Below are 16993 nucleotides of genomic sequence, written 5' to 3' on the forward strand. Positions count from 1 at the left end.
GCCTGCACGACCCGTTAAAAGTCTCGAGCCTCTCGGGTTGCAAATCATTCGGAGACGAGTTAGTTTTCTGCCGAAGAAAAAAGTTATGGGATTTTCTTTTCAAAACTTGAGTTTATATTAGTTCTAGAAGTGAATCAATCAATGAACAAATTAGCAGTGTAAATGAACAAATATATTAATGATATAACCAGATATGTTAGTAATTTCGCAAAAAAAGAAAAATAAGATAACTATTGAAGTGAATCAATCCTTTTATTAGGGCACGGGCTATACCCTAGTATAGAGTAAAAAAGAAAAGATAAAAATAACTATTAAAGTTGGACAAACAGAAATATGGACCCTGTTATTAGGGGATGTTGAACAAATACGAGGGTCTATCTTTCAGTTGATCACAATGGAGGGTCAAATTGGAAATAACCAAACAAGTCGTGACAAAGAATCAAAATTTACTCTTCTTATCAAAGATCTGACCAAGCCTATCATCTCTTTGACTCATAATAGTTTAGGCAAACGTTTTATCCTCATAACTAAGTCATAGTCATACAAACCAAAATGAGGAAACACAAGCCAAATTGCTAACAAGTTTTGATCATAAATAGTTAAAAGAAAATTAAACACAACAGTAGTACAGCTACTAGGAAGCTTAAACGGGGAACAAAAAGGGCACCGGTAGTTATCTGAACCAGTCCATGAGCCCAAAATACAAATCGTCGGGACTGAATGTGGGCCCGCCCAAGCTGTATTTACCTGACACGAAAAAGGGTTACGTACATATAAGTTTAATGTACAAGGATGAAGCTTTCACCTATGTATGTGTCTTCTGATGGAACTGATGTAGGAATTATTAGCGCATAACCTTTGTTTTCCCCTTGTTCAGACTCCTTGATTTGGGTTCGGATTTCTGGGATTTGGAGTTCTTCCTCTTGGAGGTGAATTTGTCATGGTCAGAACCATCACTTTCGTCGTCAAACTTTTTGAGTTTCTTGTCAGCTCTTCCACAAAGAACCATTCGACTTTCGTCCTTCTCTTCAATGAGTTCGAATTTTTCCTTTGGTCTCCAAATGTAAAGGGACCTGAAAAATCACATGCTTCTTACTTAATCAGGATTCAGGAGTCTGGTAGTTTAAAAAGAATAATCGAAGGCTTTTATTTTATGTGGTGTTCGTTTTCTCTCGTTGTCTAAATACAAATCGGACAAAAACCAAACATTGTAAAATCTGACTGAAGTCAATTCACACCTCAAGTCAGATCTGACTTAGATAAGAACAAACACTACCATAATCAAGACTATTTTTTTCTCCAACAATACTTTCTGTTACTTCTTTATGACCCTATAAAAGCTACTTGGCTGTTTTGATTTCAGGGTTGCCTGGGAAGTGGGAAGCCATGTTGTTGACAATGTAATATTTAGTTTAGGCTCAGGCGGCGTCAGGAAGTTTTAGGTCCTGACCTTTTTGTTTTCCGGGTCCTAATCGCCTAGCCTGCCTGACCAAGAACTTCTTTTCAAAGGCAGTGTGGATATACACACACACACACACACACATGGTCTAAGGGCACAATAGAAAAATCATAAGATTCTATATTGGAAATTGAACTTGTACAACCTTAGAACGAAGCGGGGTTTTGATAAATAGATGAAAAAGAGCTATGATCAAGAATGTTCAGGTGGAACTTGATTCCGTCAAATTGGAATGCCTTCCTTTGCTTTACGCTTGATGTAAGGAAAAGCATTTTGCCTCCTCCGTTTCTTATAAGGACTTGATTACGAATAAAAAAGCTCTTAATAGTTATTACCACTCCGCAATGGTATTCTTAGTGTTGGTATCTAGTGATTACGGGTAATCTTGATCGACCGTCTATGTATATCATTATAACTCTATTCTTTGTTTCAACATAATTCTTCATTTCTTCAAAGAAAAAAAAGTTTAGTTGCATAATGGCATCATAAAAGAAACAAAGTTCAAACCTCGAACTCCCAGTTGCCATGACATCATCACGTGGGTGTAACTTGTTCACGGAACTGATGGTTGTTATGTTTGGTTCCACTATTTCAGCAACAAGTTGTCCTGTACTGGTGTCAATGAAATCAATGGGATGCAAGGCAGCTCCATTATAGTTTTCACTTATGTAACGTCCAATAACAGCAAGGGATTCAGACGGATCCTGTGAACATAAGTATTTTAGGCGTCTTAATTACAGTGGTTTTTGCGGCAAGATCAGAGAATGATCACCTTTGGATCCCATTCTGCTCTAAAAGGCGTCAAATGCCGGTTGAAATCATGACTGTGCACTATCTCTCTGCTAGGGGAGTCCAAATTGGCAAAGATGGAATCCCATACTCGAAGACGATTGTCTATAGAAGTAGTAAGAATTTTGCTGCCAGAATTGGGGGAAAAATAAGCAGAATTCACAACACGGCTGTGAGGGAGATTCTTAAGGGAGGACTCAGCTGCTAATTGACGCATATCCCAGATACGAGCCTGGAGGAAAATATAATTTTGACTTAAGAACTTATTAAAACACAACCACGAAAAATGAAAAAAAGAAAAGAAAAAAAAGGATTACAGATTTATGCTATTGATAAATATGCGAAGGAAGGAAGCCCCAAGACAATAGATAGAACCATTGATAACATCTAAACCAGTATTAGAAACTCACAAAGTGATCATTTCCACAACTTAGTAGAAGCTCCGGCTGAACGGGATTGCAGTGAAGCCCCACAACTTTAGTACCTTTTTTATGGATCAAATGAGTATTCTCGACCTTGCTGTTGGACCGCATATCCACACTAAGGACAGGAAAGGAAAATAACCAAATCTAATGTGGTAAGCATATTTGCGTAGTAACACATGATATTAGCTCGATCACATTACTACAAAAAATCTTATACGGTTATACCAAGGAAATTTCAGTCTGTTTCAAGCTCAAAATTTTGAGAAGTAACACTTCATGTCAAACTATGTTCAAAATTGTCCGACGACGAGAATGGTGAAGAGAAACATTACATGGCCGTCAAATCTTGGTCGACATGACACTGGACATAAGGCCCAGCCAGTGAGTGATAATTAAACACGACAGTTTTGGAGCCACACTTGATAGTTAATGATTAAGCAATTACTTAGCTTAACAATTACCAAAGAAGACATGTCGCCTACCAGATTCTATAGATATAATAGAAAACAATGACAAAAATGTTGAAGTAGTCTTTCCATATGACAATTGACAAAACAAAAGTGGTTAATTAAAATAAAAAAGTCATATGATCAAATATATGTGGGTTGAATGTACTCACGAGTAAAGATATCCAAAATTATCAGAAACAAGCACAAGACCTTTATCTGAATTGACGTCCATCCCGTACAACATTCTCCATTTACTAGGGCCCTATGAAAAAAATCCCCGATCAGTTCTGACTGGAATTTCAGTTATAACTTTAAGAAATATACCATGGAGTTATCAAGGCTCGCACCATAAACATTTTTCTTTTGCTTCTCGATTATTTTAAAACTCGAATACCTAAAAGCAAGGAGCAGGAGCAGGTAACGGTGATAAATTACCATGTTTAGCTACCAGCTCAACCCATGGCAGACTAAAGAACTTCTAGTCGGCATAGCATTAAATAGTTAACATTGACACAAAATCTGCTATGCAGAAATCCTAAATTTCATTCTAATGAAAAGGTCGGTCAAATATAAGTTAAGCATTACAAGAACATTGACTGATATATTTAGCACTTCAGAAATTCTCTGCATGGTTTCATGCCCAGACATAATATGGGATCTCGAAATTAGATAATTATCTAAGATCTGCCAAAATCTAGATAACATGGAAGAAACTTTTCTTCAACAATTTCTTGGAACAATGAATAATATTACTGTAGTAATCACAATTCCAATGCGAAAAATGCTTAACCACAGCTTTTCTCGAACGAAAAAAGAAGGGGAGATAGAAAAGAAATAGGGGGGCGTAAGAAAGAAAGGAAATAAGTAAGAAAGAAGTACCTGCCATCCATCTGGATTGAGGTTCATCAACTCAGATGACAACCCAGTCTCTAGGTCAATGCAACTAACGGTCCCATCAGATGATGCGGCATATACAGTTCCATCATTAAAAGGGTTGAACCTGCATGAAATAGAGAACAAAAATATCAGCCTTCATAGTAAGTAATAAAAATGATAAGGAAAAGGGACTTCATATAGAACTGAGAAATCAAGTGTGCCCAGTGATTAGACTTGCCTCATGTTGTTAAGGATACAAGAATGTATGTTCCCATAAACCGTCTTCTCATGTACCTTCTGAAAATCCCAAACTCCAAGTTGCCCTTTCTTTGCAATAAAAAGGTGAAACAACAATTGTTGATCATTAATAAAAGACCATAAAACCTGTCTACTTCGATAATAACAAGTAGTGACGTTTGAATGTACCTTATCTCCTGATAAGAGAATGTTATTGCTAGTGGGATGGAACTCCAAGCAAGTTACACGTCTACTATGATATCGTATTACAGCACAATCCACTTGATCCGGTATCACAAACGTTGGCTTGATCTATCACATAGCAACCAGTTTTATGAATGTAACCTTTCCATCTAACCCCAAGTCATCAATTAAACTAAACAATTATCCAACTTCAAACTGGTACATGATTAAATCAATATAATCCATATGCAGTGTGCTTTCTGGTCAGTTAACATAATCGACAACGTTTTTTCTAGAAAATAAATAAATAAACCTGGGGCTCTAAGTTTCTGTATGCTACTACCATCCAGTACAAGATCACCAATAACTTACACTCCACGAATATCCATTACTTCCAGTTTGTCAAGGCCAAATTCAATAGAATAACCATTTTGGCATAATTCACTCTCTTGCGGAAACGTATAGAAACTAGAAAGAAGAAGTTTAAATGCAACCCACATGAATTCCTCACGACACAAAACATTCTGGCATAACCAGCATATACGACACAAAGCAAAACTCCAAAATTCAAGTTCGGTTAGTGTAACAAACTGGAACTAAAAAAAAGGTGTTAACAAGGAGCAATAATGACTAAGATTGAATAAGACAACTGAAATCTTACAAAAAAATATTAAGAATAAAATAATGTACCCATAGGCCATAGATAAGAACCACATACCTTCACAATTTTGGCTTTTATCTGTCTTTCGAAAATGTAATCCAAAGAACTTCTAGTGTTCCTACAAGGCGAGGGGATAACCCCCTTCTCTGTTGCTACCTTATGTGGACAATACATTGTAGTATGACCTTCAATTAAAGAAAAACCAAAGAAACAACATACTCCCCATTAATACATAAATACTACTAAAATCCAAATTCAAGATTTATAACAACACGACTATACCAAGAACTTAATGACAAGTACTTGAAAAGAAACCAGATAAGTTTGTTGTAATCCAACTCAAAATCAATTGGCAATGAGTATAGAAGATCTAGACATTATAATCTTGGTTACTAGAGTGCTCATTTCTCATGTGGGATTATTCTAAGACACTCCCTCACATGTGGCATTCTTTGAGCTTAACAAGCATCTTACTTATTTGGGTGATGTGGGACACGTGTTCGTTGGGTCTATCACATATTGGTCTAGTTCCGATACAAAGTTAAGTTTGTGGTCATCCAACTCAATACCAAAACCAATTTGTGACCAGTGGATATGACCTAGAAATATATTCTTGGTTACTATAGTACCCTTTCCTCCTATGGGACTCTTCTCACAAAACCCCAAAGTAACCTAATTAAAAAAGATCAACATTACCAGGCATTTTACATAGGAAACAAGGTTTCATGGGACAATCGATATAAGTAGCGCCCAAGAATCCAGCTTGATGACCAGGACGTTTACAAACCTGTAGCCAGAAAAAACTATGAGAACTACTGTTAAGAGAGACATACCAAAAAAAACCCTAGAAAAAGAAAAATCACCATACTTTACAAACTTTCTTAAGACTGATAGTAATAGGAGATTTTCCTTTCTTCTTAACATCAAGATCATCAATAACTTCTTTTTCTTCTTCAAATTTCTCGACATTTTCTTCCTCTAGTTCTTGTTCTTCTACTACTTCCTCTTCTTCTGATGAACTTACTTCAGAATCAGTTTCTCTCTCTATAACGACCCTGGGAAAAGAACTTCTTCTGGTTTGTGGTGGCATTTTGGGGATAAACTTAAAAATGGTGTTTTCTTGAAGATTGAAGAAACTGAGAAGAAGACGAAGAAGATTTAGGGCGGAAAAGAAGAAGACGAAAGAACAAATTGAATAATAGCGGGAGGAAAGAAGAACAACCGACTTGACCGATACTTCTTATGACGAAATTGCCCTTTCGAATGTCTGCTAATTATTGCTTTTCCTAATAGGAAATCTCAAAAAATTGAGGGTTATATTAGGTAATTTCTTAAATTAATTGGCGGGATAAAACGTGGCTTAGTAACCACCGCTGACAGCTTAATGGGCTTTATACTTTAGTTTTGGATTTTTTTTTTTGATCTGAATTGAACATTTTACTCTCTGGGAAATGTTAAATGCACTACCCATCTTTGTTATATTCACTCACATCTCTAATTTGAACTCAAAACCTTTGATGAGAGTGCATATAGAAAAACTGGTGACCGCGTATAAAATTTCCCTTTCTTTCTCAATTCTCGATTCGACCATACCCCATGCTCAACCAATAGGAATTTTGTGTTAAAAGCGCCTCACATTTATGGCACCCCAACCTCGTAGAAGATTGTTATGACCTTTCTCAAAATGAACACTCTTACCCTTGTGTCTGATCTAAAATTGGAGGGTTCGAATCAGTTTTAGTGCACAAAATCGATTCAACTTTTACTAATTTACAGAGAGGTGCGAAACAATTTCTCATTTTCTTTTTCTTTAATTTCCTCTCTGAGTTAAGATGTTTATACCGTATTTTCTTATTCAGAGTTAGAACACGAATCTTGAACTTTACCTAAATCACTTATAAATAAGATGGGTTTTTTCAAGTTAAATCAATTTACCTAAGGTTAACTTCTTCGGTATCTATGTCAAACTCAATTTTACATACGACAGAAATATTAGAAAAATAACTAACCTAAAGAATTAATTGGGATGTAATTACTTTACTAGATATTAATAATATCCTTTATTTTGATCACCAAAACCTACTTCTATTGGGTTTTTGAACAAATGTTTCTCTTTAATTTATTCAATTTATTTTGAACATAATATATTTTCTTTTCTTTTCTTTTTTCAATAAATTTTACCCAACAAAGGTTATCTTTTTCTTATATTGTATAGTAAAGAAAACATTTTATAACCTTCATCCATTTGTGATATTTATTTTTTTAATGGGAATATGGCTGTTAAAAATCATTATCATTATCTAATGATAAATTATTATACTAAATAATGAGATTCTTAAACAAAAATAAACTTCAATGATCTCATCTATAAAACGACATATTGCCATTATAATGAATAGTAATAAATGATTATTAATAATGAAATGCATATTGAAACAATTGTAATGTAAACATCTATATAACAAAAGAAAAAGGTTGTGACTAGGACAATCTGACTAGGACAAACTTAATGTTCCTAGATGCTGACTAGGGTAAATCTTGTCGTCCTATTCGCCACGTCGGTAGATATCTAACGGTTCCGTGCTACCCATCAACCCTTCGTTACCCTCTTCCAATCTTCCTCTGAAACGACTGTCCCTCAATCTACCCATTTCTTCTTGTACTCCCAAAACAGATAATCATAATCTTTAATCCACGGGTTACACATCAATCAACTACTTCATTGCCATCTCTCTCTTGTAACAGATGATTTAACCGATTCATCTCCCCCATCTTTTTCTTTCTTTCCTGAACCTTTAGCTTTACCTCTCCCATTCTATCATTTTACATCTTCTTCTCCCATTACACAACCGATTTAGGGTATCAGGTTCTGGGTTTTGATTTAAGGATTTTGTGTAGTCAACTTGATTGGTATGTTCTATATATATATATATATATATATATATATATATATATATATATACAGAGAAAGAGCTTTTTCGGTGTTTGAAGAACTGCCAATGAGAACAGTGATCAATTGCGATATTGATTGGTATGTTCTACATATATTGGCCATTTTAGGTATTCTAAGAAATGCCTATGAGAACAGTCACTAGGGTTGTATTAAATCAAATAGGGTAACAAACCCTTTTCAAATCAAAATTAGGGTTCCTAGAACATTTTTATTAGATGTGTTTATGTTAGTAGATTTTACCTCATATTCCTATAGAGTTAACAGTTCTTATTTGTCTTTCATTTAGGTACTCATCTGCACTAAAGAAAGTTGGATTCGCTGCATCTACATTCAAAAGTTGAGAGATCTCCAAAAGGTAATACTTGACTTTTTTGCTTTAGTCTTTTAATTATCATGAATCTAAAGAGAATGCTTGATTATTTGTTTAACAAGTTTTGCGTTAGTTGTGTTGTTTTCGTGAAGTGGATTTAATACCTTTTGATCTAATACTCATTGTGTTATATATTGTTTCATTAAAGATTTAACGTTGTTTTATTTGTATAGCTTTGATAATCCAATCCCTGATGCTATTATTATTGTTTTGTCAATAAAGCATTAATATAATTCCCCGCTATAGAACAAATGTTGCGTGTATGTTTTTTCAAAGCTCTAACTGCGCAGAGTTATTTTCATATTAGTTAGGTAAGAGGGTTCTTCTGCACATTGGTTAGGTCTAACCTTGCATCCAACTTGAATTATTAGTGCTAATTGTATGTAGCCAAGAACCGAAGAATAATATCTTTTACCTACATCTAACTGCTACATAGTTCTTTTGAGCATTATATTTGTTTCAATTACCATTACCTAGAGCAAATTCCCCAGAACTGACTATAAGCAAGAATAATTTGCACAACTTGAATTGCTCTCAATCTCTCATTGTTTGAAGAAATATGTAGAAAACTAACACAAAGAAGTCACTAAAAAACGTTGTTGATCTCCTTAAAAAATTATACAAGAACAACTCAGTTATAGCTTATGTGTAACCACATTCTCTTAAGTGTCACGACTCGAATTAAGATAAAAAATTTGGCAGTGCCTAGATACTACTTATAAATTCTCCATTTTGTGCCTAACCCGTGAACTGTTTTAAGCCCATGGGGCTCCTGAGTTGGCTATAATCAATTGGTAACCGTAATCAATAATGATGAACTGAGTAGTGGAACACACCTATTTTCAATAAATTTCATAACCAATATTCCTTTTTGCTTGGAGATTGTTTGGTAGCTCTAATCCAACTTTATTTGTTTCAGTTTCAGGAATACGGTTGAACTCGAGCCTTATTGCTTGTAGACTATTTAAGCATGTGAGTTCTTAATCTTTTGCACACTATGTGTTTGATGACATGTCTGATTGAACTTGAATACATGTGTTTAACTCTTGTGTTATTGTTCTAATACCTATTTGGTTATTGTTTCATTGTTATGGAGTGTTGTTCTGCTTTTTTTATTGTTAAGTGTGACAGTTTCAAACAATCGTAAATGACTGAACTTGAATACATGCTCTTGAGGTCTGATTCAAACACATTTTTAAAAGTTTCACGAACAGTTTCAACATCACAGACTTATCTTGGGATTTAAGTCATAGTATAGTAAATAATTACAAGCCCATTTTGACAATAAGTGATGCATTCCACCCACACACGAAGGGAACGACAATGTAAGAGTAAGGCTTGATTTGAAATCAGCAGCAAGTAGGTCAACCAAAGTCATGTAGACTTAGACCAGTTGATGATGCGTTCAATAATCTCATTGGTATTAGAGATTTAAGGTTGGTTTCTTTGTATAGCTTTGATAATCCAATCCCTAATGTTATCCCAAATGGTTTTGTCACTGAGAAGAAGAACACCATTGTGTTATTGGTCTAATACCCATTGTTATTGTTCATTATTAAGGAGTAATGTTTTGTTCTCTTCATTATTAAGGAGTGTAATAGTTTCAAATAATCATAAATAACTAAACTTGAATACAAGCTCTTAGGTCTGATTCAAACACATATTTAATAGTTTCTTGGATAGGTTCAACATCACAAACTTAGCTTGGCTTTTAAGTCATAGTATTTACTTAATATTATCTTTCCAAGAGTTGTTGTTCTACAGGAAATTGGGTAAACAAACAGGCGAGTTGTATCCAATAACAAACACTTTTCAATTTCTGGTTTATTTCTTCATTTTAAAAATCTCTAGAATATTAATTTACTTTATCTTTTGTGTTCTACAGGTTAATACTTTCTGTTATTGTTTACTTTGCTTCATCGTGTGCCTACTTTAAATGATTAAAACTCCATTGTATGCAAATTTTATTGTAGCTACACACCTATTAAGGATTCAACCAAGCTGAACAGGTTATTTTCTCTCTTTTTATCTCTCTCTCGAATGTTAATGTTTCATTGATTTAATTTTTCCATCATACTTATTTTTTGGCCCAAAAATCTTTTCTTACGAACCGGAGAAAACTTGTCTGTTATTGTTTGGTTGTTGTTATTCTTTGAAGTGTTTATATTACATAGTGATTTGATTGTGCTCCTTACCAACCGGAGAAAAATTTGAAAGATTTAGGTTTTGGTTGAGGAAAACCATATACCTCTATATTTATTTATACTAGAAGAGAATTACAATAGATAGAAATAAATAACGTAAATACAGAAATAATCATAATTCTAGTGCATCCATATCTTGGAGATATATATGAGAATATTCCTTTGAATTTCTTGGGTAGGAATATTTGACTTGAACACCTCTTTTACCCTTATTACCCTCCCGCAAATTGAACGGAGGATCAAACCAAAAGTTCAATTTGGGAAATAACTTCATGGGGAGAAACTTCATGATACGATTCTTCGACATATACTTCATTATAATGGATTGGTTGTTAAGAAGCTTTTGTGTGGTGTAGATAACACAAATAATCAAGTAATTTAGGACAGTGGTAACGAGCAAATATGACATAATCACAACGGATTTAGAGGTTCATGGCAAAAAATAATCAGCGTCAAAACTGAGGTAATAAACAACGACCGAGAAGATTTCCCAACTGGGAAGAAACGAAATAATTGCTCCTGCCAAAACTGCCCCTTTTACGATTCTTTTACGATACCGATTTTCCACCAACACATAACTAACTTGAAATAGAAACCATTAACATGAACCGAGTAACACTATGAAGATCATCTTGAATATCTTTCCATAGGTTGATTATGATCTATTTACTAGCAAGTACTCCCATCCAAACTACGATCTGTTGAATCAAATATAATGAGAATACTAATAAAAAATTAGGATATTGACCTGATTTAATTGAAACTAATAAAAAAAAATTAGTGATTCCGGCGGACGATAGTCATTGAAGCGGCTACCGCCGCCGGTTAAGCGGAAGCAAAATATGATCAAAACTATACTCGTCTATATAACAAAACAGAGTGGGGTTGTGCTGACTGGGACAAAATAAATGCTCCTTGATGGTGAGTTGGATGTTGATTTGGACAACCACTTAGATCTTTTTTTTTTTTTAAATCTGGGTCGTTCACACTTATCTCACATATGGTACCCACGATCATAGTCGTTGGATCCAACTTGACTTAGGTCATTAAAACGGTCAAACCTCTGCAGTAAACCCTTAATGAGATCATCTAGACCATTGAGTGAGAACAACCCCTTATATTCCACCAGCATCTTATCTTCTCATCTTCCTTCTCTAATCGGTACTCAATTTCTTCCATTACTTCTAAAATCAATCATAATCCCTTTAAACACTCTCTCAAACTTGAAATATGTTCTTAATCTTTGCAAAAATAGAGAATTTAATATCTCTTTCATTGCTTAAGACAAAATCAATAAATCATCTTGTCGTCTTCAATTAGCAGTATTGTAACTGTAGTAGTAGTTAGGGAGAGAAAGGGTTGCAGAGCTCTTTAAGGAGAAAGAATATTTTAGAGACAGAGTAAGATGGAGGTGCAAATATGATGAAGATGGGTTATTACTGAAACTTCTCTCAATCTCTCATAGATCTCATCAGCTCTTTTTAGATTTCTCGGTTTTCTGTTAGGGATGATTAAGATTTTTATTTCTAAACATCAAAAGTAAGGGAAATAAGTAGTCATGGCTTTCTCAATTCTCAGTATTTCATGGTAATCTTTTTTGTTTATTAACGAAATACTAATTTGGATAATGGACTGTGAGCTCCAGATGTTGGATGAAAATCCTCAACCAAATAACCCATTGTATCTTCAAGGTTACTTTCTTTAATCTTCAATTTATTTAGTTTTTTCTTATCAAAATTATTAGTTTTTGAAACATTTTTTTGTGGATCTTAGTGAAGAATTTTGACATGTTATGGTTTGTTAATCACTTGTTTAAGTGATCTTGTTAGTTTAGATTGATTTGTGATAATACAAATTGATTGGAATGATTAAATTGTGTAAGGTGCTGTTTGTTTTTTTTATTTTTCAGATCTGAAATCTGAATTCGATGTCGGTTCAGATTTCAGATGTTTGTTTTTCAATTTAAGAAAATCTGAAAATTTTGATGAATTTGGTCTTTGACTGAATGGGCTGAAAAAGGTCCCACTTTTTTCAGACTTCAAAAGAAGTCTGAAACAAAGGCTCCATTTCTGAAAAGTATCAAATGACACTAATACCCTTGTGATAAATAAAAATTATCACAAAACCACCACCACCACCATAGAACCATCACCATCACCATAGAACCACCACCACCACAGAACAACCAACGCCACAAAACCATTGCCACCATAGAACCACCACACCCACATAAGCAACGCCTCCACAGAACCACCGCCACCATAGAATACCACCAACACAACACCACCACCAACATGACCCCAGATCTACCACAACTACAACGAACCAGATCCCACCACCACAATGAACAAGTTTTCGTCACCACCACTATCCAGATCGAGGCCACCACAAACTAGCCGCCACCACCAATACAATGAACAAGCAGCCACCACCACAAACCAGAACATAAAAATGGGGAAATAGATTAGGGTTTTGTTTCACCATCGGTTAGAGAGAGTGGGAGAGAGAGAGAGGGAGAGATCTGGCGACCATTTTCCCATCGGAGAGAGAGATCCGGCGAGTAGAGGGAGAGGGATATGAGAGGAGAAAATGAAAAAAACCCTAATTTCTACCACTTTTATTTGGCCAGGAGTTAGGGTTTTTTTTTAGAATAGGAGTTAGGGTCTATTTGGTTATTTGGAAGGCTTAGGGTTTGTTTGGTTTAATGTATTAATGAGGGCATAATGGTCAAAAAAAATTATTCAGACATAATGATTCAGATGAAGAAAACAAACATCACATTGGTAAAACAATTCCACCAATTCAGATTCAGTCAATTCAATTCAGCCAATTCAGATTCAGTCAATTCAGATTCAGACACAAATAAAAAAACAAACACCACCTAAGAGTAGTTTCTTTTGCTGGTTATATGTTGATATAAAATGTATTTGTCTAGCAGTAGGAGTAAAAGTAAAATCTGTAAAATTGTCTCAATATGTGAATTAACTTTGTTCTCATTCATAATTCGCAAGCATCTGTAGAGTATTTTCGCGAAGAAGGCGTCCAAATTAAACCATGTCCTCCCGGATTCTCTTTATTTCCGTTGATGATGTAAAGGCCTCCTCAGGAGAGAGCTTTGAGGAATTCTTCACATGAATGAATAAGAGTGAGAAAGTAAATGTGGTTGGAAGTATTTGTGCAGCTCCCTAATTCAAAGAAAGTCTAATCTTCAAACTCAAAGAGGTAAAAGTACACCTAAGCTTTATGTCCTGATGCAAAGTTAAATCTTCTTGAAATTGTTTTACATGGATCTAAATTTTAGTTTTCTTGAACGACGATTCTCTCTAATATTCAGTTAATCAAAAAATCGACATTGGTTTATCCTAATAGCAGTGAAGTATGGAATGCCAAAGCGAAGAGATAGCTGGTGAGTGAAGAAACTTCCTTGATTTGTTTTTCTTTAATTAAATTTTTGCGTCAATTTGAATATTGATATTCGTTTTTATAGAGAACCTACTCATCCATGTAATATATGGTGGATTTAGTTTATAGTTATGATGATATCTAGAAAAACTTTCTTTATCTTCTTTTGTTTTTCGTTGTCGGATTATAATGATCTTGATTTGGCAGCCATCCAAGTGTTTTGGTGAAAAGAGGTTCAAAGAATTTGTTACAAGAAGGCGGGATTAAGGAGCAACGTTGATCGGAGGTTGTTGTCGAATAAAACCTACCACCGTTCGAACGATTCCTAAGGTTCTTATTAAACACAAACACTGACTGGGCGTCTCACTGTCTCACTTTTAAATCCGTAAAGAAACGTTTTTACTATAAAAAAGATTAATTCATACGAAACTTAGATCACTAAAATAATATATTACATCAACAACTAAATCCTCATTTAGTAGAGAGGCATGCTTTAGTCTTAGCATTAGTTAGCATCATCTATCAAAGATTTTGTAAAAACACATTTCTTAGCTGAAACTAACAGTAAATTATTTATCCAAAATTTCTTGATTGGCTCCATAGATATCGACTACCAAGGTATTTACATACTATATGTTCTTTGCTTAAAGTAAATCATATGCTCGTTATTTATGTGTTCTTGTATTATTTATAATAATTAGTAAGCACTATGAACCCTTCGATCACGGAGGTTAAGTCTAATTAAAATCTAACCATTTAAGCCACCATAGTTTCGTGAGTTGTATTTACAAGTTCTTCTTGTGTGAACCTGTCTTATTGCCTAACGCAGAGTTTCATCACTCTATAACCACCAGGCAGTGCAACTTATGCTTGAAGGATTAAAACAACGCTATGCAACATCAAGCAGTCAAAGATGGTTTGGAAGTCAAACTCAATAACATTTCCGTTTAACTTTAAAATCTGAGCAACCCTATGCAGCATCAGTCATCTAAATCTAGCTAGGTTTTTCGAAACGATGATGATTCAAATATCGATGAAGAAGACTTACCTCTGGCTATGAGTTTAAATTCAAATGAAGATGACAACGCAAAACAAAGAATAATCTGAAATTGATATGAGAGAATTGTGTTTTGTTATACTTATTGATCTAATCTATGATTTCTATTAATCATTGCAATAGGAGAATAATGAGATGTTAATCCTGCATTCCAAGTTCTTGGAAGGTCCACAACCAATGGAAGGTAATACTTCTAATTAATAAGTGATTTATAGTTTCTTAAAAATGTTCTAGGTTTTCTTTTTTGTGCTTAGAGATGTAGATATTAGAAATCAACCGGTAAAGTTAAGTAACAACTTTATAATCTTCATATTAGGGTTTTCATATCTATGTATGTTTTCAGTGGCAATTGCATACCATACTTAGCAGGTGATTTTTTTTTTCAAATGATTTTTTTTATGTTTTCATATACGTGATTTACCTCCCTCTTTTACTATGGTCTTTGAATACGTAGCTTGAAGGAAAAACACTTAACAAGCTATCTCTCTTTGTGAGTTTGGTTTCAAATAATTATTACCTCAGATATCGAAAGAATCAATATCTAACATTCTTCTTTTCAGCCGTAATAAATGTACATTTGTAGTAAGCAAGTTCGGATCCTGCAAAATAATATTGTTAAAGCTCTCAAATTTGACATTTCAATCTTTGGTTCTTTTGTTAATCTTACAAATTTTTGAGTTTGCAAATGACATGAATTTTGCAGAACTAATTCTAGAAGGTCCAAAAGAATATTGGGTTGTAGAGGTCATGGCAAAAAAATTCTTCATCAAGTTGGTATTTTAAGGTTCGGTTACATGAGTTTAACATAGTGAAACGAAGAACATTAGACTCGCTCCAAACGAATGGAAGAAGTCTCAGAGTCTTCTCTTCGCTCTTCTCAGTTCAATGTGGTAATTAAGGTTTATAAAGAACACTATTTATCATGATCAATTTTTTCGCTTAGAGAAGTATGGTTTGACGAGATCTAATAATACCATTGAGGGGATGTCAGGAAAACGGAACTCATAATTTCAACCATTTTGTTTTGAGGGTTTCTTTTGCTATAGTAGAGAAACCATAGTATTTAAATTTATCGGAAGATTAATTAGGCCTTTGGAAGTGGATTGTTTTCTGAACGAGTTGATTTCAATCTTGATTTATGATATGTAAAACCCTTAACTAATTCTTTTTTAGGTTTCGAAGATTTTATTGTCCAAATTTGTACTTTCATTTTGGACGTTTTTTTGTTTGATTTAATATTCTGAGCTATTTAAGCTTTCATGAAACTACTTTTGTCAGACTGCGTTTCTAAGCTCCCTATGCCCAAGTTGAACCAAACATAGTTGTTATCTTTTCCTTTCAATTTTTTTTTGTTACTTTCAAGTATATCAAGTCTTTTAGGAGAACTGAAGTACACAAACAAAAAAGTCCTTTAGGAGAACACAAATACACAAAAGAATTGTTTTTTCTTTTATTTTATTTTTCGATTGATGTGTAGTCTTTATATCTGTTAAATTTTTTTAAGAAAAGTTTTTAATTATTTAAGGCAAAAAATTCAGTATTTTCTCTTGATTAATTATCAATGTCCAAACATTTCAAAACAAAAAGCGTTGAAGTTCTTACCGTATCATTTATTTTATATTTCTTCACAATTGTATTTAAATATGAGTTTAACCGTGCCGGAGGCACGGGTTTTACCCTAGTCTATTATAGAGATAAAATGTTGTTCTAAAGTTGACAATACATTTTTTTTTATTTTTTATATGATTTGGTTGAATCTAACGAACCTAATTTAAGTATGGATTAATTCTGTTTTGGACCTCAATTTTTAACTGATTGGATGTAATGTCCCTCAATTGTGCTCAACAGTTTGTCTTAGGTCTCGGAAGTTCTTTTCTACTCCCAATTTTCGTCAAATTTATCAATTTTGTGACATTTTTGTAAATATT

At 34.0% G+C, this 16993-nt stretch overlaps 1 protein-coding gene and 2 long non-coding RNA genes across 3 annotated transcripts; 2 read left to right on the top strand and 1 right to left on the bottom strand.

Annotated features, from left to right (window-relative positions):
* Positions 1–429: 429 nt before the first annotated feature.
* Positions 430–6326, bottom strand: DDB2 (damaged DNA binding 2). The gene is made up of 11 exons (XM_086651913.1): positions 5948–6326; positions 5776–5866; positions 5137–5264; positions 4425–4547; positions 4237–4325; positions 4002–4122; positions 3293–3384; positions 2659–2788; positions 2232–2480; positions 1967–2163; positions 430–1073 (listed from the first exon to the last, which is right to left on the bottom strand). The coding sequence occupies exons 1-11, from the start codon at positions 6167–6169 to the stop codon at positions 845–847; spliced, it is 1671 nt and encodes a 556-aa protein (XP_086508039.1). The 5' UTR covers positions 6170–6326; the 3' UTR covers positions 430–844.
* Positions 6327–7504: 1178 nt separating this feature from the next.
* Positions 7505–12474, top strand: LOC147565429 (uncharacterized). The gene is made up of 3 exons (XR_015230195.1): positions 7505–8110; positions 8319–8387; positions 9322–12474. It is a non-coding gene; the product is annotated as an uncharacterized LOC147565429 (long non-coding RNA).
* A 767-nt stretch (positions 12475–13241) lies between these two features.
* On the top strand, positions 13242–16592 carry LOC147565430 (uncharacterized). The gene is made up of 4 exons (XR_015230197.1): positions 13242–13828; positions 13941–14012; positions 14216–15249; positions 15769–16592. It is a non-coding gene; the product is annotated as an uncharacterized LOC147565430 (long non-coding RNA).
* Positions 16593–16993: the final 401 nt, after the last annotated feature.

Source organism: Eschscholzia californica, unplaced genomic scaffold (genome assembly GCF_041429995.1).
Source record: "Eschscholzia californica isolate CP2 unplaced genomic scaffold, dmEscCali1.0.p SCAF_1, whole genome shotgun sequence".
NCBI lineage: Eukaryota > Viridiplantae > Streptophyta > Magnoliopsida > Ranunculales > Papaveraceae > Eschscholzia > Eschscholzia californica.